At 42.8% G+C, this 23,231-nt stretch overlaps 3 protein-coding genes across 3 annotated transcripts; 1 reads left to right on the top strand and 2 right to left on the bottom strand.

The window, feature by feature from the left end:
* Positions 1–795: 795 nt before the first annotated feature.
* LOC124274194 (gamma-interferon-inducible lysosomal thiol reductase-like) lies at positions 796–4,849 on the top strand. The gene is made up of 5 exons (XM_046709500.1): positions 796–934; positions 1,604–1,759; positions 2,677–2,754; positions 3,961–4,068; positions 4,586–4,849. Exons 1-5 carry the CDS (start codon positions 866–868, stop codon positions 4,847–4,849), a joined length of 675 nt encoding a protein of 224 aa, XP_046565456.1. The 5' UTR covers positions 796–865.
* Positions 4,850–8,752: 3,903 nt separating this feature from the next.
* Positions 8,753–10,483, bottom strand: LOC124274181. Its single transcript, XM_046709492.1, has 2 exons — positions 9,445–10,483; positions 8,753–9,403 (listed from the first exon to the last, which is right to left on the bottom strand). Exon 1 carries the CDS (start codon positions 10,406–10,408, stop codon positions 9,722–9,724), a length of 687 nt encoding a protein of 228 aa, XP_046565448.1. The 5' UTR covers positions 10,409–10,483; the 3' UTR covers positions 8,753–9,403; positions 9,445–9,721.
* Positions 10,484–10,597: 114 nt separating this feature from the next.
* LOC124274195 (cubilin-like) lies at positions 10,598–22,352 on the bottom strand. The gene is made up of 6 exons (XM_046709501.1): positions 22,211–22,352; positions 20,723–20,853; positions 18,395–18,541; positions 14,788–14,854; positions 11,181–11,293; positions 10,598–10,845 (listed from the first exon to the last, which is right to left on the bottom strand). Exons 1-6 carry the CDS (start codon positions 22,321–22,323, stop codon positions 10,598–10,600), a joined length of 819 nt encoding a protein of 272 aa, XP_046565457.1. The 5' UTR covers positions 22,324–22,352.
* Positions 22,353–23,231: the final 879 nt, after the last annotated feature.

Consider the following 23,231-nt stretch of genomic DNA (forward strand, 5'->3'; position numbering starts at 1 on the left):
ATAACCATTTAGATCAAAACTCTTGGATGTGTTACTGGGATAGATATAGCCTATTATTGTTATGAAATGAAAAATTATGCAAATATAGCAATATAAAAAAATTAAACATCTCCGTGCTGGTTTTGTGTTGGGTTTTTTAGCAGAGAATATGAAGACATGGTCGGACATTTTCATTCCCAGGTACAGAGATGAAACAGATATATATATATATGATATTCCACAGTCATCCCCTAGACTAAGGCTTAGTCTCTGAATATATATAATTTTGATAGTAACAAACAAACCCATTTATATTGATAAGGAGCCCTAGGGAGACCAGAGATTCAGAACCTGAGGAAATCTAGACTTGCTTTATTTAGGGCTTTAGCACTGCAGAGAGAGCTTGGCAGTAGGGAAATTAATGTGGTTCAGGGACTGTGAGACAGACTAAGTCATCCCCGTACGCTCGTAAGTACATAAAGGCGGCGGGGTATCGTAGTGATAACAGCGTTCGCTCATCACGCCAAACACTTGGGTTCAAACTGTAACATGGGTAAGGTAATTCTGGTGGTATTGCTAAAAGTGGTTTAAAACCATACTCACTCGCTTGCAAGTACACAAATATTTTTCTCCTAACATTTCTGAGGACACATTTTCCACATGGGGGAATATTGTAGTAAAACGTGGTAATTATTCTGGGTGCGACCTTGCCGTTAAATGGTGTACATAATATAGATATGGACTACCTCCAACTCCTGACCTGGTCAGGGATAGGTTAAGTTGTATGAAGGTCCTGTGAACAGGCAGGTGCGTGGATCAAGGCACTGTGGAGTATACAGCACTGTGGAGCTTACAGCACTGTGGCAGTACGTCAAGGTGGACAGTGATGATGTTGACAACAGTTTTCGTCGCAGCCGTTGTTGTGAGCGCTGCATCCGCCGCTTCAGTTTGCAGTGTAAGTATGTAACTTATTTAGGGCCACGTGTCAAGGTGTACGACTGGCAGATTTGACAGTTGTTCCACCCGGTGGAGTGGCTCAACCATCATGCAAAGCGCTGATAGGGTGATCATCATTAACTACCTAGTCCAAATAATTCTTTACAATCCACTGGAGCTAAATGCTGTTTTGTCAAGGATGAACGCCAACAGGAGTAAGAGAACGGTACTCATAAATGTATTTGGATTAGAACACCCATAAAAACAATGTGATTAATCAAGGGATTAATCACTCGAGGCTCTTTATACAATGGATAATGTGACTGATACGACAGTAGATCTGTGGGAGGGGTGAAATTAGGTTTAACGTCGCAGAGAAGAGTCTGTACGTGTGTGTGCGCGTTCGTGCCTGTGTGCGTGCCTAACGTAATGAGTGAGTGATTGTGCTAGTTTGGACCAATGCCTGTTTTGTAGTACCAGCCTACAGTGGTACCACGCCGCAGTTCCCGGAGAGACAGTGTAAACATAGTTATGTACTGTCTGTTTACTGGAGACAAGGAGATATTTGAGTTCACTATAATACTATCAGACCGAATGTTCATTTGTTTAAGTATCTTAGGCCAGCCCATGTATTACGAATTTAAACGCGAATGGTTTTAAATCTTGTGTTACAATTACTCACTCACAGGACTGTGATGGGGCTGAGCCGGTGGATATCGTGACCTACTATGAGGCCATGTGTCCCTTCAGTAGGAAGTTCCTGACAACACAGCTGTATCCAACGATGAAACTCCTTCCCGACAACGTCATGAACGTCACCATCGTACCCTACGGCTTCGCCCACGTGAGTGACATGTTACAAGGAGATGCACGCGTGTAACATACAACATACAACACGAGACTATAAGTGCACGTGTGTAACATATAACACAAGACTATAAGTGCACGTGTGTAACATATAACACAAGACTATTAGTGCACGTGTGTAACATATAACACAAGACTATAAGTGCACGTGTGTAACATATAACACAAGACTATAAGTGCACGTGTGTAACATATAACACAAGACTATTAGTGCACGTGTGTAACATATATAACACAAGACTATTAGTGCACGTGTAACCTATAACACAAGACTATTAGTGCACGTGTGTGTAACATATAACACAAGACTATTAGTGCACGTGTGTAACATATAACACAAGACTATTAGTGCACGTGTGTAACATATAACACAAGACTATTAGTGCACGTGTGTAACATATAACACAAGACTATTAGTGCACGTGTGTAACATATAACACAAGACTATTAGTGCACGTGTGTAACATATAACACAAGACTACATACAACACAAGACTATTAGTGCACGTGTGTAACATATAACACAAGACTATTAGTGCACGTGTGTAACATATAACACAAGACTATTAGTGCATGTGTGTAACATATAACACAAGACTATTAGTGCACGTGTGTAACATATAACACAAGACTATTAGTACAAGACTATTAGTTCATGTGTGTAACATATAACACAAGACTACAACACAAGACTATTAGTGTGTGTAACATATAACACAAGACTATTAGTGACTATTAGGGCACGTGTGTAACATATAACACAAGACTATTAGTATTAGTACATTTGACTTGTGTAACATATAACACAAGTATTAGTGCGTGTCTGTAACATATAACACAAGAGTATTAAAGCACTAGTGTAGCTAGTGTCCTAAGCCTCATCTTTACCTGCAGGAGAAACAGGAGAACGGGAAGTGGGTGATGTACAACTGTCAACACGGGCCCTCCGAGTGTATCGGGAACGCCATAGCTGTAAGTACTGCTCACCTTGTTAATTTGTAATCAGCGTTCCAGGAAATGCTGCAAACATATTTTGCATGAGTTATCACAAGATTTTTCACGGGACACTTTTGTAAATGAATGTTGTGCATAACACCTGCATCACTCCGGACCCCCCTCCCACTTAAAACACGCCGTGATATAACGGAACACTGCTTAAAGCGACGTTAAACCCAACACTGAGCACGTGAAATGGTTTGGTTCCTGCGTTCAGAGTATAAAATGTAGGTGAAGACGCAGCGTAAGAAAACAACAACAACAACACAGCGAACAAATGTGTTGTAGTTCCCTAAAAAGACCAGCACCTCTTATCACAGTAAAGGTTGCAGCTGTTGTATTCTGCATACAAAATATCATCCGACCGCCCTGGTACCCAATTCTAATGTGTCAAAGACGGCATTTATCCGATTGTTATATCTATAGCAAAATTGGGTTATGAGTAAGATATCTAGCGTATACATGTCTTGACATTGGCGAAAGAAATGGACTCGTTATTTTACAGGAATGTGTTAGTCTAGCCCCTTTTGTACTGGTACTAAGTAAATTTTTCTTTACATTGCAGACCAGTAAAAATATTAAAGTAAAATTATTTATCTTTCTGTGTGCTTCTATATTCCTGTTTGTTGAATTGCTATATACTAAGTGTCTGTGATGTGAGGTATACATACATGCTTACCAGCTTGTGTTCTGACCGTGATGTTTACAACATTGTGTTCTAGATCTGAATATGACCTCATGTTTACAACATTGTGTTCTAGATCTGAATATGACCTCATGTTTACAACATTGTGTTCTAGATCTGAATATGACCTCATGTTTACAACATTGTGTTCTGAATATGACCTCATGTTTGTGTTCTACAATGTTTACATTGTGTTCTAGATCTGAATATGACCTCATTTTACAGATTTGTGTTCTAGATCTGAATATGACCTCATATTTACATACTTGTGCTCTTGATCTGAATATGACCTCATGTTTACAACATTGTGTTCTAGATCTGAATATGACCTCATGTTTACAACATTGTGTTCCAGATCTGAATATGACCTCATGTTTACAACATTGTGTTCTAGATCTGAATATGACCTCATTTTACAGATTTGTGTTCTAGATCTGAATATGACCTCATATTTACATACTTGTGCTCTTGATCTGAATGTGACCCCATGTTTACAGGCTTGTGTTCTGAATATGACCGCATACGATGCCCGGGAGTACATGCCGATGATCAACTGCATGGAGGTGAACACGAGGCACGGACATCAGATGGAGGCTCTCAGTAAGGTCTGTCTCAACATCCTCATCGTTGCCGTTAACCTTTGAACTTCAAACACTGTTAAAAGAGATCACATAACTCACTGACCCACTCACTCCCTCACTGTTCAGAGTATTCGTCACCACTCCTCTCCTTCCATAGCCTCCAAGGCTTGTCCCGCAATAACACGAGTTGGTCACGAATGTGTTCAGGTAACATCACTCACTCACTGTTCAGAGTATTCGTCACCACTCCTCTCCTTCCATAGCCTCCAAGGCTTGTCCCGCAATAACACGAGTTGGTCACGAATGTGTTCAGGTAACATCACTCACTCACTGTTCAGAGTATTCGTCACCACTCCTCTCCTTCCATAGCCTCCAAGGCTTGTCCCGCAATAACATGAGTTGGTCACGAATGTGTTCAGGTAGCATCACTCACTCACTCACTCTCACATGGAAATACGTGTTAAGGTAGGTCACATACGTATTGAAACACTGTTCAAAGAGAGACCAGCTCCCTCACTGACTGTCGTACTTCCATTACCAGTGCGCTCCTGCCACCAACATGTCCGAGTCTGAGATTCTAACCTGCTACAACAGTACCGAGGGTAGCGAGCTTCATCACCAGATGGGCCAGATCACCCACGCCGGCCACATCCACTACGTGCCACACATCAACATCAACGGTCAACACAGCAAACTGATCCAGTACAACGCCTACAACCACTTGCTGGAAGTTGTATGTCAGGCCTACAAGGGACCCGAGCCTGCGGCCTGTAAGGCGAGGCAACATGTAGCAATTGTTGGGTAACCGAGGCGGGAGTCAGCCATCTTGGAGTCCAGGGTGCCGTTGTACAAAGCAACCATAGGGCTGCGCCAGTCGTACGTCTATGTTGAGGTATGAGAGTTATGACCACCTTAGCATTATAATCGCTTTGTACAACGGCACCCACAATTGTGCATTTGTTGCCTCGCCTGACGGCAACTAGACTAACATCTAGTTACCGAAATAAACAAACTTGACAGACAAAAAAACAACTTCTAACTTATGTTCATAAAATATAAAACCGCCTCCGTGGTGTAGTGGTTAGAGCGTCCGCCCGGAGAGCGGAAGGTCGCGGGTTCGATCCCCGACCGCGTCATACCAAAAGACGTTAAAATAGGGTCCCTGCCTGGCGCTCGGCATTTATGGGTACAACAAGGACTGGTCGGCTCGGAGTCAGTATAATGTGTCTGAGCGGGGTATTCATGCTTCACTGCGGCATGGTATCTCAGTAGGCTAGCTTAAGTCTGGGCTAGTACAAGCAGCCGCACATACACATACACATGAATGCACGTCGTCATATGAGCGAAATATTCTCAAGCACGACGTTAAACCCTCACCTCACCTCATAAAATATAAAAGTGTAGCCCATGGACTTTCTTCATTTTCAGAAACCGAAACTGTGAAACTGTGGTAATCTAGACTTGCCACATATTTCAGACTCATGCATTGATGGGCCGCATTGGGTGTATTTGTTTCAGGGTCAGTATGACAGACTTGGCAGCAACCTACATAATTAAATTAAAATGTAAAGGCATTCGGTGTCACCACGATGACACGAGTGTATGTAAGATGACATATCATATATATATATACTTTTATTCCTCTTGCAGAGAGTACAGTAGTACTGCCGGAGTTACACTAAATGATGATTACAGTGAACATTGAAATGTGATAAATGCGATAACACGACATTAAGATGCATGTCTCTGTAGGTGCACGTTCAGGGCATACAGTCCTCTGACGATCACTTTGGCATAGTCCATGATTGTCTCAGAGTCCATCTCTATGGGAGGCCTACATGACAGCAGACTGGTGGTCAGGTCATAGTCTGCTTTGGCGTGTAGTTTGACACTACACTCTACTGGTGAGACACAAATGATTTTGCACCATAAATCTTCTCGGAGGTCCTCTAAACTGGCACAGTGACATATCTGGTGGATGAGGAGGTCGCCATACATTTGTCCGCACACCTCACATCGTCCACAAGCAGCTCCTGGTCTATGCAGCACAAAGGTTCACTACGAATCTGGCAGCAGTCTTCAGAGAAGGGCACACCTCTGCAACCTTCCAGGCCATGTTAGAGGTGATGTCTGGATGAATGTCCCGGAAGTGACGTGTGTCTGGGTCCGCAACTAACCATTGCTTCCACGCATCTAGCTAACTGTCTCCTTTCCTTCCTTTCCATAAGTTTTGAAACATAATCGAACCGGATATAACATATATATAATCTCTCAAGGTGATCTACAAGTCCATACTTTGAAAATACCCTGTATATGTCCTGGACGAAACCTGCGCAAGATGCAGCACAGTTGTATCGGTGAACAGAGAGTCTTGTCACAAACAACTTCTTTGGAAGAAAGTGGTTTGCACAGTGACAAAGATGCCATTTTTTATGATCATTACTGAAACTGTGGCGACATTGAAGCAGAAGATACGACTACGATGGTGACAGTGATGGCGATAAAATGGAAAACGTTGATGTAACACGTTATATTTGAGATTACACTTTCTCAGTTAATTACCGATTCTAGTGTATACATTTGTTGGGTGGAGTCCCGTTGAGGATTCGAACCCACTCTTTCATCCAATAAAAGAACAAGAATCTATACTTTACTGAGAAAGTGTAATCCTAAATATAACGTGTTACATTTGACTACTTTCTAAATGGCGTTGTTTATTCATAGAAAAAAAGTTGATGTCGATGGATAAAATATATGGTGACGATATCGCCGCCAATGACGATCATGTCGATATTGTCGAGGTATCAAATCTGGGGCTATGGGATGTGAGATGTGATGCCTGGTGCTATAGCATGTGAGGTATCATATCTGTAGCTATAGCGTGTGAGGTATCATATCTGTAGCTATAGCGTGAGGTATCATACCTGTAGCAATAGCGTGTGAGGTATCATATCTGTAGCTGTAGCATGTGAGGTATCATATCTGGAGCTATAGCGTTTGAGGTATCATATCTGTAGCTATAACATGTGAGGTATCATATCTGTAGCTATAGCATGTGAGGTATCATATCTGTAGCTATAGCATGTATGTCATATCTGTGGCTGTAGCATGTGAAGTATCATATCTGTAGCTATAGCATGTGAAGTATCATATCTGTAGCTATAGCATGTGAGGTATCATATCTGGAGCTATAGCACGTGAGGTATCATATCTGTAGCTATAACAAGTGAGGTATATCTGTAGCTGTAGCATGTGAGGTATCATATCTGTAGCTATAGCGTGTGAGGTATCATATCTGTAGCTATAGCATGTGAAGTATCATATCTGGAGCTATAGCGTATGAGGTATCATACCTGGAGCTATAGCGTGTGAGGTATCATATCTGTAGCTGTAGCATGTGAAGTATCATATCTGTAGTTATAGCATGTGAGGTATCATATCTGGAGCTATAGCGTTTGAGGTATCATATCTGTAGCTATAGCGTGTGAGGTATCATATCTGTAGCTATAACATGTGAGGTATCATATCTGTAGCTATAGCGTGTGAGGTATCATATGTAGCTATAGCAGGTGAGGTATCATATCTGTAGCTATAGCATGTGCGGTATCATATCTGTAGCTATAGCATGTGAAGTATCATATCTGTAGCTATAGCATGTGAGGTATCATATCTGTAGCTATAGCGTGTGAGGTATCATATCTGTAGCTGTAGCATGTGAGGTATCATATCTGGAGCTATAGCGTGTGAGGTATCATATCTGGAGCTATAGCGTGTGAGGTATAATATCTGTAGCTGTAGCATGTGAAGTATCATATCTGTAGCTATAGCATGTGAGGTATCATATCTGGAGCTATAGCGTGTGAGGTATCATATCTGTAGCTATAGCATGTGAGGTATATCTGGAGCTATAGCATGTGAGGTATCATATCTGTAGCTATAGCGTGTGAGGTATCATATGTAGCTATTATAGCATGTGAGGTACCATACCTGCAGCTATAGAATGTGAGGTATCATACCTGTAGCTATAGTCTTTGGTCTCTCACACCTCCTGTATTATTGTTTATTGATTGGTTGTAGTTTATCGCTGCACAGGAATATTTCAGCTATATGAAGTCTGGACCAGACAATCAAGTGCTTGACACAATTTCTTTCGATTGCAATTGGGATATGGTGACATGTGTCAAGCAAGTCAGCAGTCAGCCTGGCGTTGTCAGACAGGGGCTCAAACAAGGCCCAGCCAGTATACTGTTTCTAAGCAGAGTATCCGTGTTAAAATAATGCATGGTATCTCAGAACACGCGCAACATCTCAACTACTGGCGTATTATAACAGCTGCACGTCCAGCGGGTCACATGATTGTCACTGTCGGTCCATGGGCCCAGATGTTCGAATCTCTCTTAGCGCTACGATAGTCGTAAGTGGCACTTACGACTATCTTAGCGCTAAGAGAGCTTCGAAAACCCTGGCCTGGTACTGGTCCCTACTGACGGGACATGCATACATTGTCGTGTTGCCCCTGGTTTGGTTGGACAACAGCAATATCAACTTCTGAATTAACAAATCCAATTATGCACTTCAAACTACCAATTCAACCGAAGCAAGTACCTAGCCTAAGGAATCTGGGTTCACAGATTGTGCTTAGTTTTTTAGAAGCATGCTCTATTTGGTTATAAGACTTTACATAAACATAAAAAATATGTATGGTACAAATTTATTGCCTGATAATTTAGTGAATAATTACAATTATAGTTTTCAACAAAATACAATAAATGATTTCGTGATATACAAGTAGAACGAAACACATCCGAACTGAGAGTCTATATTTCCTGACATAATTATTATGAACAAACGGGTGGGTTGTCATGTAAGACGGTTGTTGGTAATTGATATGTTGTCATGTGAGGCAAATCGTACTTACGAAATGGGTTGTCATGTCAGGAAATGGAAAATACGAAATGGGTTGTCATGTCAGGAAATGGAAGGTACGAAATGAGTTGTCATGTCAGGAAATGGTAGGTACGAAATGGGTTGTCATGTCAGGAAATGGTAGGTACGAAATGGGTTGTCATGTCAGGAAATGGTAGGTACGAAATGGGTTGTCATGTCAGGTTATGGTAGGTACGAAATAGGTTGTCATGTCAGGAAATGGTAGGTACGAAATGGGTTGTCATGTCAGGAAATGGTAGGTACGAAATGGGTTGTCAGTCTGGCGTCATGTCAGGACTTCCTGTATGGTAACAGGAGGACAGATGGCTTGTGAGTCAGAGTGTAGGTAGGATAGAGTTACGTTACGGGTGGGTTATCAACTCTAGCTCGGTCGACTGTATTAGATTTTAGATTTTGATTTTATTACATTGACCTTTGGTACACGGTACCTGAGACCCACCCCGTTGCATTGACCTTTGATACACGGTACCTGAGACCCACCCCGTTGTGCAGCAATTAGATGCAATGTATTAAGACAATCAGTGGTAGCGTAAAGCAGAGCTAGTTGTGAAGCAGCATCTCTAATCACTACTGTCTAACTGTTTGGTGACATTTTTCAAGTTTTATTGACCCAAGAAACTGATACTGATCTCGGTGGATGGCCTCGGCCATATCTGTTTCCTGGTTCAATAAAACATTATAGAATGCCTTCACACTTAAATCGGTATCACATACATCTTCTATGCAGTCATCATATGATGTCCTCTTCCCTGCTGATCTGTCGGAGAATCAGTTTACCTCCCCGTATCACAGGCTCAGTATCGTTTAATTCGACTTCTAGGTCCATCCGAGATGGGTTCTTCTCCCTTCCGTTAGTTTGGCCTTGAGGGTATGCATCTCGTGCATCACCATGGCTACCTGCATCATGATAACCGCGGTCGTCACGTGCAGCATGCTTGCCAGGCCAAGGCCAATCAGCCCTAGTTTTGCGTCCTCTTGCTCGGTTCATTTCCTGGCCACCTAGTTTCCCATCTTCGCGTCCAGCACCACGGGGATCTGGGCGAGATTTATTTCCATCAGGGAGATATGGTTCCTCTTTTCGGTTAGTTGCATGAATAAGCATAGTTATGTCGTCATGAAGTGTATCTTCCCTTTCATTTCGTTCATCTGCTTGGAATGCAGCATCGTTGTGACCAGTCCAGTCCACGTGTCTTGCGTCGTCATGTTGACGACGAGAGTTGCTTCCCCTTGATCCTGATCTGAGTTGATTATCTCCCCTTTCCTCAGAGATATCGGCATGCACGAACACGTCTTCGTAGCCGCCATTGTCGCGGCCTCCTGTAGCACTGCTGTCACAAATAATTGGTGTGTTTATCAAATCGTTTTCTCCTTTCTTCTTTCTGTAGAGACAGAAGATGAAAAAGCCAAGGTACGCCATGCAGATTATAAAGCCAAATGACCCTCCGACCACCAGGACGACCTTGACAGGGGCGTTAGAACCTGAAATACAGACAACAGAGCTTCTTCTAAATGACATTTTCGTTCCTGGCGATTATTTGTTTGTTATTTAACGCATGATATAAGAGCGGTCTGTACCCGACACCTCAGTAATTGCTTTAATCAGCTTTTATCTGATACTTCTCCCAGTAAACAGTGTTAGTTCGCTGAGTCGGGACTGAAGTATGACCACGCGACAGTGACTGGGACACTTACTTGGCAGTGACGGGGGGTCTACAGCTCGGAACTTGAAGCTGATACTTCCGGGAGCGCCAGTCTGTGAGTGGAGCAGGACCCGGGCATATTCCCCCGTGCTCTGGAATGTGTTTGTGCGGTTGTCACACAAGTTGCCAAGAAGAAGGTCACTTGTTGATATGCCTTAAACCATAGGACAAGTGAAATATATTGTACTATATATTAACAATCACGCTATTTTAAGCACATCAAGGTTGTTAGACTGGCTATCGATGGTAAATATATTATCCACTAGTCACGATATTAAAACATACAAACATGAAAGGCGGTTGGATAGCTAAAGGGTTAAGGCGTTTTCCCGTCACGCCAAAGGTCCGGGTTCGGTTCTCGACATTGGTAAGTGTGAAGCTCATTTCTAATGTTCCCCGTCGTGAACGTGAAGTAATACTGTAAGAACCACAGACACTATAAACAAATAATGCAAGATAATCCTTTACTAGATGATTGTCAATTCTTACCATCAAATACTTTGATGAAGGCATTCGTACATATTATCGTTGACTCCTCAAATTTCACCAGGACATGAAGTTTTGTATCTTGAGTGTACATGATCCAAGATTTTTCAAAGGAACTGCAAAATCAAAATCAGTCTCTTTAAGGCAAATTGGCTTTGGTTTTGACTGATGTATATTTCAATATACACAGTGAGCGTTGGTCGTGAGGTTCATTGTGGTGGGTGAAACAATGTGTGGATTCTATTTCAAAGGAACACCATACACCTACCCCACTCCAACCTCCCTCCCAATCTTGAATGATGCAGTGTTGCTGAAAGCAGTGTAAAACTACACATCCTCATCAGAATAAGGTTTCCTGAGCGTTATTGATAACGTCGTTTATATTGTGAACGTCGTGTACGAGTTCTGCTTTATAATCATATTTGATTATCTACCAATGTACCTTCTACGATAGGTTTACGTGTATCTTAACTTCTTTCAGGGGCATCACTTGCTTGATAACGATGTCAGCAACTACACCGAAACGTCGTTTACATTATAATACAGAAATTGTATATCCATAGAACATTCCCCGTTGCACATGTATCTAAATACAAGATTCTTAACATAAACCTATATGTGTAGTTTATATATACCATGCACATAAGGAAACTGCATACAAAAATTTAAAATCTAAATTTATCAAACCTGTGTAGACACATAAGGATTTAAACTCAGACATTAGTGACGTGTATCCAACATGCATGCACGTGCCACGTTCCGTGACGTCAGTGGGTTCGTCCTTGAGACGTGCAATACGTTGTTGCACTTGCCTTCCGGGAAAGAGAAACAGAGCAAATGAATTTCACGCAATACTGTCACTTTGGAAAGCTCAACCCCTGCCCTTGCGATCGTTCAAAAATATAAACGGCTATTGAAACGCATAGCATGCCAAGGCTCACGTCTGCACAACGTCATGAGGCCATTGGGATGGTCCGTGGGGGAATGTCTCAACGAAATGTGGCTGCACATTTCCACTGCCACCGGAACACCATTTCTGCACTGGTGAAACGCTACCAGAACACAAATGACGTCATCGATCGGCCACGTTCTGGACGTCCACGTGTAACAACGCCAAGACAGGACAGATGGATAAGGTTGACCCATCTTCGCCACAGGTTTCAGACTGTAATGATGACTGCCCGAACCATCCCAGGACTTCGCCGTATCCACCCCAACACAGTTCGACAACGTTTACGTCATCACGGGATCAGACCACGACGTCCTGCCATGCGGCCTTTCCTGACACAACGTCATCGACAAGCTCGCCGAATGTTGTGCCGAAATCATGTCCGCAGACCCTTGTTTTGGTGGAGAAATGTTGTTTTTACAGATGAGTCCAGGTTTAACATTTCCCATAGTGATGGACGTCAACGTGCCTATAGACGCGTGGGAGAACGTTATGCACAGGCCTGTGTCTTGAAGAGGAATCGCTTTGGTGGTGGTTCCGTGATGATTTGGGGTGGAATAACAGCACGCCAAAGAACTCCTTTGGTTATTGTTCAGGGCAACTTAACTGGTGGGGGCTACAGGGATCCGGGTTTCTTCGACATGTGGCAATTCCTTTTCTGCAACGTCATGGCCCTGGGTTAACATTCCAACAGGACAATGCCCGCCCTCATACGGCAAGGGTTGCTATCGATTTCTTGCAACACCACAACGTTGACTTACTGCCTTGGCCTGCAAATTCACCGGATCTCTCCTCGATAGAGCATGTTTGGGACGAGATGGATCGACGTCTACGCCGTCTTCCTCATCCGCCAGATAACGTCCTTGACCTTGCAACAAAACTTGAGAGAATCTGGCGTGACATCCCACAAGCCTTTCTTGCACGTTTGATAGGCTCTATGCGTCGTCGATGCACTGCTGTTCTCAATGCCGATGGTGGACATACCCGTTATTGAGCTTGTGACATGGTCGTTTGACCCCTGTCCCGCTTGTGGACCCGCTTTCAGTTGAAATTCTCCCGACTTGTTATGGTTTCATGATCCCTCCATTAAAGTTTATATGTACCTTTGACATTGTTATCGTACTTATCAACTGGCATAATATTTTGACAATGCACAGTTTCTTTATGTGGCTAGTATACATATGTAAAAAACCCACTAAAAACTAAAAAATGTAAACGCTGTTGATCATCTATGACAGGAGGTCAACTGTGTTGTACTAAGTGTGATCATCTATGACAGGAGGTCAACTGTGTTTTACTAAGTGTGATCATCTATGACAGGAGGTCAACTGTGTTGTACTAAGTGTGATCATCTATGACAGGAGGTCAACTGTGTTGTACTAAGTGTGATCATCTATGACAGGAGGTCAACTGTGTAGTACTAAGTGTGATCATCTATGACAGGAGGTCAACTGTGTTGTACTAAGTGTGATTATTTATGACAGGAGGTCAACTGTGTAGTACTAAGTGTGATCATCTATGACAGGAGGTCAACTGTGTTGTACTAAGTGTGATTATTTATGACAGGAGGTCAACTGTGTTGTTCTAAGTGTGATGATCTATGACAGGAGGTCAACTGTGTTGTACTAAGTGTGATTATTTATGACAGGAGGTCAACTGTGTAGTACTAAGTGTGATCATCTATGACAGGAGGTCAACTGTGTAGTACTAAGTGTGATCATCTATGACAGGAGGTCAACTGTGTTGTACTAAGTGTGATCATCTATGACAGGAGGTCAACTGTGTAGTACTAAGGGTGATCATCTATGACAGGAGGTCAACTGTGTTGTACTAAGTGTGATCATCTATGACAGGAGGTCAACTGTGTTGTACTAAGTGTGATCATCTATGACAGGAGGTCAACTGTGTAGTACTAAGTGTGATCATCTATGACAGGAGGTCAACTGTGTTGTACTAAGTGTGATCATCTATGACAGGAGGTCAACTGTGTAGTACTAAGTGTGATCATCTATGACAGGAGGTCAACTGTGTTGTACTAAGTGTGATTATTTATGACAGGAGGTCAACTGTGTAGTACTAAGTGTGATCATCTATGACAGGAGGTCAACTGTGTTGTACTAAGTGTGATTATTTATGACAGGAGGTCAACTGTGTTGTTCTAAGTGTGATGATCTATGACAGGAGGTCAACTGTGTTGTACTAAGTGTGATTATTTATGACAGGAGGTCAACTGTGTAGTACTAAGTGTGATCATCTATGACAGGAGGTCAACTGTGTTGTACTAAGTGTGATCATCTATGACAGGAGGTCAACTGTGTAGTACTAAGGGTGATCATCTATGACAGGAGGTCAACTGTGTTGTACTAAGTGTGATCATCTATGACAGGAGGTCAACTGTGTTGTACTAAGTGTGATCATCTATGACAGGAGGTCAACTGTGTAGTACTAAGTGTGATCATCTATGACAGGAGGTCAACTGTGTTGTACTAAGTGTGATCATCTATGACAGGAGGTCAACTGTGTTGTATTAAGTGTGATCATTTATGACAGGAGGTCAACTGTGCAGTACTTAGTGTGACATATAGGACAAGGGGTAAACTAGCTAGCAAGACTAAGATCTTGTTACCCTTCCCCTAGAAGATCAACTGGACAGCTTCTTACCCGCTGATGGCGTCCTGGCTAGACGGGTATATGACTGGAGTGTAGTTCCGTGTAGCCGGCAAGTACTCTCGGGATGCTGGAGATTTGATTTAAACATATTTTATTCACAAATGTGAAAGGGGTTACGGACAAGTTATCCAACTTAAAACACCCGCTCCCTAATATTTACATTCATACAATTTCAATTATATACATCTTAGGAAAGAATACAGAGAAGAGATGGGAAAGTAATCATACGAAAGTCTTAACCTTGCAGAAGGAAGGATAATATTGTTAGCATTCCTAAGGTTATAGTTAGACCTGGATCCCACATTATCTGGAGTAATATCTTTTAAGTATGCAGGAGCTAAATTATTTAGAAATAGACCAAGTTTTCTTCTTTTCCTTGATGGGGATCCTGTGGAACACAGTGATAACGATATACAGAAACTGCTTCTCATTTGCTCTCCTGTTTCCATGTAAACTATGCCAACTCTGGGCTCGTTCAGCCTAAAGTGTGTACTGCGCATGTAAGGGGAACAAATTGAATCGACAGCAAGAACTATTTTATCTACATGTGAGAAGCAGCGTAGGTACACAACATATACACTGTACACTTGTGCTCTTCCGGGTCACTCTGGACACCTGTGCGCTTAATAGGAGAACAATGATGTCACCCTGGACACCTATTCCCCCAACAGATGAACAAGAATGCTATTCTGGGCACCTGTTCCCTCCACAGATGAACAGGCATGCCATTCTGGACAGCTGTTCCCTACATAGATCAACAAGCATATCATTCTGGACAGCTGTTCCCTACATAGATCAACAGGCATGTCATTCTGGACAGCTGTTCCCTACATAGATCAACAAGCATATCATTCTGGACAGCTGTTCCCTACATAGATCAACAGGCATGTCATTCTGGACAGCTGTTCCCTACATATAAATCAACAGGCATATCATTCTGGACAGCTGTTCCCTACATAGATCAACAAGCATATCATTCTGGACAGCTGTTCCCTACATAGATCAACAAGCATGTCATTCTGGACAGCTGTTCTGTACATAGATGAAGACGTATGTCATTCTGGACAGCTGTTCCCTACATAGATGAACAAGCATGTCATTCTGGACAGCTGTTCCCTACATAGATCAACAAGCATGTCATTCTGGACAGCTGTTCCCTACACAGATCAACAAGCATGTCATTCTGGACAGCTGTTCCCTACATAAATCAACAGGCATGTCATTCTGGACAGCTGTTCCCTACATTAGATGAACAGCTGTTCCCTACATAGATCACAGCATGTCATTCTGGACAGCTGTTCCCTACATAAATCAACAAGCATGCATTCTGGACAGCTGTTCCCTACACAGATGAACAAGCATGTCATTCTGGACAGCTGTTCCCTACATAGATCAACAAGTATGTCATTCTGGACAGCTGTTCCCTACACAGATCAACAAGCATGTCATTCTGGACAGCTGTTCCCTACACTTAAATCAACAGGCATGTCATTCTGGACAGCTGTTCCCTACATAGATCAACAGGCATGTCATTCTGGACAGCTGTTCCCTACATAGATCAACAAGCATGTCATTCTGGACAGCTGTTCCATAAATCAACAAGCATACATAGATCAACAAGCATGTCATTCTGGACAGCTGTTCCCTACATAGATCAACAGGCATATCATTCTGGACAGCTGTTCCCTACATAAATCAACAAGCATGTCATTCTGGACAGCTGTTCCCTACACAGATCAACAGGCATATCATTCTGGACAGCTGTTCCCTACATAGATCAACAAGCATGTCATTCTGGACACCTGTTCCCTACATAGATGAAGACGTATGTCATTCTGGACAGCTGTTCCCTACATAGATCAACAAGCATGTCATTCTGGACAGCTGTTCCCTACATAGATCAACAAGCATATCATTCTGGACAGCTGTTCCCTACATAGATCAACAAGCATATCATTCTGGACAGCTGTTCCTACATAGATCAACAAGCATATCATTCTGGACAACATAAATCAACAGGCATATCATTCTGGACAGCTGTTCCCTACATAAATCAACAAGCATGTCATTCTGGACAGCTGTTCCCTACACTTAAATCAACAAGCATATCATTCTGGACAGCTGTTCCCTACATATAAATCAACAAGCATATCATTCTGGACAGCTGTTCCCTACATAGATCAACAAGCATCATTCATTTCTGGACAGCTGTTCCCTACACATAAATCAACAGGCATGTCATTCTGGACAGCTGTTCCCTACATATAATCAACAAGCATATCATTCTGGACAGCTGTTCCCTACACATAAATCAACAAGCATATCATTCTGGACAGCTGTTCCCTACATAGATCAACAGGCATGTCATTCTGGACAGCTGTTCCCTACATAGATCAACAAGCATGTCATTCTGGACAGCTGTTCCCTACATAGATCAACAGGCATGTCATTCTGGACAGCTGTTCCCTACATAGATCAACAAGCATGTCCTTCTGGACAGCTGTTCCCTACATAAATCAACAGGCATGTCATTCTGGACAGCTGTTCCCTACATAGATCAACAAGCATATCATTCTGGACAGCTGTTCCCTACATAGATCAACAGGCATGTCATTCTGGACAGCTGTTCCCTACATAGATCAACAAGCATATCATTCTGGACAGCTGTTCCCTACACATAAATCAACAGGCATGTCATTCTGGACAGCTGTTCCCTACATAGATCAACAAGCATATCATTCTGGACAGCTGTTCCCTACATAGATCAACAGGCATGTCATTCTGGACAGCTGTTCCCTACACAGATCAACAAGCATGTTATTCTGGACAGCCGTTCCATCCACGGGATAACATGTTATTCTGGACACCTGTTCCCTACACAGATCAACAAGTATCTTAGTCAGGACACCTGTTCCCTTCACGGGATAGCATGTTATTCTGGACACCTGTTTCTCATACATGTCTTCCCATTATAGCATCATCGTAGTCGTCGTCATGTCATGACAATATTGTTTACATATTGCTTTTCTGTACAGCTGCAGATACTTCAAACAGGTCTATGAAAGCGACTGCAAATTGCAGGACATAAACACATAGTAAACACATAAACAGGCTAGTGAACCGTCAAGAAGTAGCCCTGAAACTGCAAATTTCAGCACATAAACACATAGTACTAGTGAACCGTCAAGAAGTAGCCCTGAAACTGCAAATCTCAGCACATAAACACATAGTAAACACATAAACAGGCCCGTGAACCGTCAAGAAGTAGCCCTGAAACTGCAAATCTCAGCACATAAACACATAGTAAACACATAAACAGGCCAGTGAACCGTCAAGAAGTAGCCCTGAAACTACAAATCGCAGCACATAAACACATAGTAAACACATAAACAGGCCCGTGAACCGTCAAGAAGTAGCCCTGAAACGTCATTTGAAACAATTTGGAGGTTAGTATCCATAAATATTTCAAGTCTTCCAGAACCAGTCATTTGAGCATGTTTCTGTCCGCCATTTGCTAAATGAGGAAGTAAGTCCCTTACGTCCTTACCTTGAAAAGACCACATATGCTCACATCAGTTTTACCAAACAAGGGGCTCACCTGCACTGGGCGCGTCGACGATTCTGTACTTGACACGGAACCCCCTGTCTGAGCCGTGTCCATCACTAACGAAACGTAGGAAGACATCCTTTCCTTTTTCGTCTGATTCATACTGCAATGCCCGCTCTCCACACACTAGTTCATAGCCTTGAATACAAATATGCTGGTGTACTGGTATACAGAGTTACTGTTAGCTATTAATAAGGAGGATGAGTGAGTATTGCTTGACGCCGAATCAGCAACAGTACAGTTATTCATGGCGATCTTTACAAATACTTTGTTATGAGAATTGATGGAAGTGATGGGGTGGGATTCATGTAGTGTGGGTGAGTTTAGTTTTAAGCCGCACTCTGATATATTAAGCCGCACAGATCGGGACCAGACAATCCAGTGATCAACATCATGAGCATCGATCTATGCAATTGGGAAACGATGATATGTATCAACCATGTCAGCGACCCTGACCACCCGATCCCGTTAGTCGCCTATTACGACAAGCATGGGTTACTGAAGATCTGAATGCATTTGCTCGTTCGTTTGTTGTTTAGCTCTGCAGTCAGCATATATGATGGCGGGGTAATGACCGCGTTTGGGCCACACAAACCAGTGGTTGATCTTATGAGGAACTTTCCTCGCTGTTAGCTCAGTGCCACACAATCAAACATGTCACAGAGTCGGACCACCTGATTCCTCTTACTAGAAGGATAAATGCCTAGGACCTATTCTAACTCGGAATACCTTACGCGGTGATCTAATAACCACCTTGATTTGGTTAGCTCGTTGTTTTCCGTGTATGTTTCGGATGATCATCTGATTCGCAATGCATTTAGATGTAACTATGTGTTATGGTCAGATACTGAAGCTTGATATTACATAGCAGTTGAATAAAATTGAATTTACGCCGAACTGTCATGTCTTCCTATTTCCATTCTGTCGAGTACTATACTATTCACACTTTGCTAAGGATCAAATAATTGATTCAACAGAAAACTATGATGTGGGGTCTAATTTGGTTTAAATATCTAAGTTTATTGTAAGCATGGATCCTAGGTTTCAGTATGGCACTGCATCTTGTGAATCCCGTACCTGCTGTTGACAGGTGTTGTGGCGGCGCGTGGTCCTGTGGTGGCGCGTGGTCCTGTGGCGACGCGTGGTCCTGTACTCAAAGCTCAGGTCACAAATCGGTGAGTTAAGCAGCGTCGAGCTCGGAGAGTCCTTGGATGGGTGACAGTGTTTGGCAGCTTGACTCCTGAGAGTCCTGTCCCACAACGAAGCACATATGACACATGTGGTCTCACCTTAGGCAAGTGAGTTTGTTCAAAATTGTCTCTGTTCACCCAGCAGGAAAATGGAAAAAGTCATATGACTATAACCTTCTAGCGCCTAACAGGCAGCTTGGGTTATCCGGGGTAATAATGTGTTGTGCCTTGATTGTTAGCGCTATGAGGATACCTAGTGTGGCGCTATATAGATGGACACATTATTGTTGTGTACTTGTCAATGACTCGTTGCATGATTTGCAAAATGGTATATTGGTGCCATGAATCATGTATCAATTCAAGTGCATAAGGTTAGATTAAAGTGGCTGTTTGCCTAAAGAGGGGTTACCATATTACTAATTATCCAGTTTTAAATGGATACAATTTCAAATTATAAATCTACCTTTAAGTAAAGTTGGGAATTTTAGTGATCCTTAGCAAAGTGTGAGTAGTACTATTAGGCTGGCAGAGCGCTTTACACAAGCCTGAGTCACACGTACCGTTCATTGGTAGGAAACAGGACCAAGGAGTCACCCTGCGTCCTTATTGATCGGTGCTCATGATGTCTAGGTCCGGAATGCATGTCCCAAACTCGAGCATTTACAGACTACCACCATACGACTGGAACCGGAGTGTCACGTTAGAGCCTCTTTCACTGGAATGACTTTCACAGAATGCCCCCCCTTTGATGAACCAATTTTATCCAAACGACTATTCGTTCACTCCGGTATAGTGTCTGACAACTACTAAGGCGAGCTCAGCCCCACGCCCCTGTCAAGATCTTGGTGAGAATGGTTCTCCAGCAACCCGTGCTTGTCGTATGTTTCAAGGTGGTGATTCTCTCTGAGATGGTCGTTGTCGAATTACGAAACCAGTGACCCGTTTCACAAAGCGATCGTAGCGCTACGACTGTCGTAAGTCTATGTTAAAGTATGGGAGTTACGATCACCTTATCGCTACGACTGTCGTAAGTCTATGCTAAAGTATGTGAGTTACGAGCGTCTTAGCGCTACGACCGCTTTGTGAAATGGGCCTCAGGTTACCGTTTCAGGTATATTAATACAGTTACCTGTTAGGATTTGACCTATTTCTAGGTAATCTTTGGAACAGGCGAATGAGTTTTGAATGTGAACATAGACGGTCTGTATTTGAATGTAGCCGGACCTCCCCGACTGGATGTTCCACTCGCAGGCTTGGTTGCTGAAAGGGAGGAGGATAAGCTGGAGGTCGCAAGTCAGGTCATGGTGGAAGTTGATATCATTGTCCCAGTTCTGACCCGATATATTCATCGACCCTACCTCCTGCCCCCAACTATCATTCCACTACGTATATACCATCCCATACATCACATCCTACCACCACTCCACCCTAATGCCCCCCAGCCATCCACAACCACACGCATGCCCACATTCACGATCTGGATCACGATCACACCTACACACTCACATCCGGATCAGGAGCCCACGTTCACGATCACACCCGCAATCTCATACGCAATTGCCTATACTACCAGCCGCCATTTTTTTTCAATGCTCAACAACGTACGTTAGAGTTCCAGTCGATGTTTCCATTGCTGCATGTTATAATTTATAGTACAATTGTTAAGGTTGGCACCGGCAAGAAAGTAAATAATGGCACAGGTACACGTGACGAATGTGAGTCAGAAATATCGTCAATACTGAACCGAAGTTCAAACGAACAAGAGCTGATCTCCTTATGACGTCACCTAACAACGGGCATGATAATGGCCCGTCGTCAAGCAATTTGGGGGCATTATCAAGTTTTATAGCTAAAATACATGGAATTATTATGAAACGGCCCTCCCATTATCAGAAATCTGCGGGCCGCTGCAAATGATATTGGACCGCTCAACCTAAGGACGGGCCACTATCAGTTCTGTTGTCAAGTGACGTCATTGTGGGTGCGTGGGCTTACGGTTCATTCGACATTGGCTTTGGACTGGCAGATATTCTGGGTGAAACAAGTCAAAGCAACCCGAATTCCCGCTTTAAATAGCGGTAATATTGGCTTTCTTGCTGGTGCTAACCTCAACAATTGCACTATTAACGTTGTTGTTGGACATAAACCGAACACTGACATAGTTTGACATGTTGCAGGCTATATGGTCTTGTCAAAGGCCAAGGTCGAATATCGTCACTTTCTGTTGTGACGTCACTTGAATTGTTCGATGACGTAATTGCATTCGGGCAGGCAACCCCGTCAGAAGTTGGTTTTGAGTAAACTTACAGTCAAATTCCTTCATTGTTTCCTTTTTCTTTTCAACACAAATTCCACGTATTTTAGCAATAATAACGGTAATGCTATTTTCGAGGGCATTATCATTTGCAGAAGCCCTTGGTCTTTTTCAACTGCCCTCCTTCGTTGAGCAGTTAATGGAAGACCTCGGGCTTCTGCAAATGATAATATGACCTAAACAATAGCATTACCCTTATAACAATGGCCCGCTCATTTCTGAAAACATGTGGGTGGTTTAATGATAATTCTATGATTATAATGCTATAATGTAATCTAAACAACATGAATATGTCTACACTACCTTGGGTAGTTGAAGTTGTTATCCGGGTATGTGAGGGTTTGCCACGAATACGTCGCCCATAACGTGTGGCCACAAGTGGAACATGTCGCCGGTACTGTAACACAATGATACATAGCTGGTCATATATAGACAATACTACACGAGGTCTCATTACTTATATAATCTCACCCAAGTGTCTTCTGATATCAATTATAACAACACGAATTGATCGATAAAGTTACAAATAACCGAGGCTTGCCGAGGATATTTCAACTTTTATCAACGAGTGTTGATATATTTGATATCAGAAGACACGAGGGCGAGATTCTATTTATCATCCAAATTCACTCTTCATTAGTTTTCAATGAAAATGTACATCTCTGAACACGGTACTGCCATTAGATTTACAGTGCAGCGATGGCATAGCATTGTGATGTCATCAAGTTCATGTATTATTAGACCGCCTCCGTGGTGTAGTGGTTAGAGCGTCCGCCCGGAGAGCGGAAGGTCGCGGGTTCGATCCCCGGCCGCGTCATACCAAAAGACGTTAGAATATGGTACTTGTTGGTCCCTGCCTGGCGCTCGGCATTAATGGGTACATCAAGGACTGGTCGGCTCGGAGTCAGTATAATGTGTCTGAGTGGGGTATTCATGCTTCACTGCGGCATGGTATCTCAGTGGGCTAGCACTATAAAACCAGCTTCAGTCTGGGCTAGTACAAGCAGTCGCACATACACATACACATGCATGCACGTCGTCATATGAGCGAAATATTCTCAAGCACGACGTTAAACCCAAATTCACCTCACCTCACCTCATGACGTATTAGCGTTATCAGGGGCATGCATTGTACAACATCTGCTGTCAAAACGATATCTCCTACAAGCACACGTACAGTGGAACACAGTTTTGGATGATAAATACGAATAGGAAGGTCACGAGTTTCGTATAATTCGTATGTAATGAGACCGAGTGTGGTATTAAATTTATTACCCACGTTTTACCACCATAAAATTAACAAAATAGCGTATTTTTGTTTTCT

This window comes from Haliotis rubra, unplaced genomic scaffold (genome assembly GCF_003918875.1).
Source record: "Haliotis rubra isolate DU_JTF1 unplaced genomic scaffold, ASM391887v1 Scf189, whole genome shotgun sequence".
Classification (NCBI taxonomy): Eukaryota; Metazoa; Mollusca; class Gastropoda; order Lepetellida; family Haliotidae; genus Haliotis; species Haliotis rubra.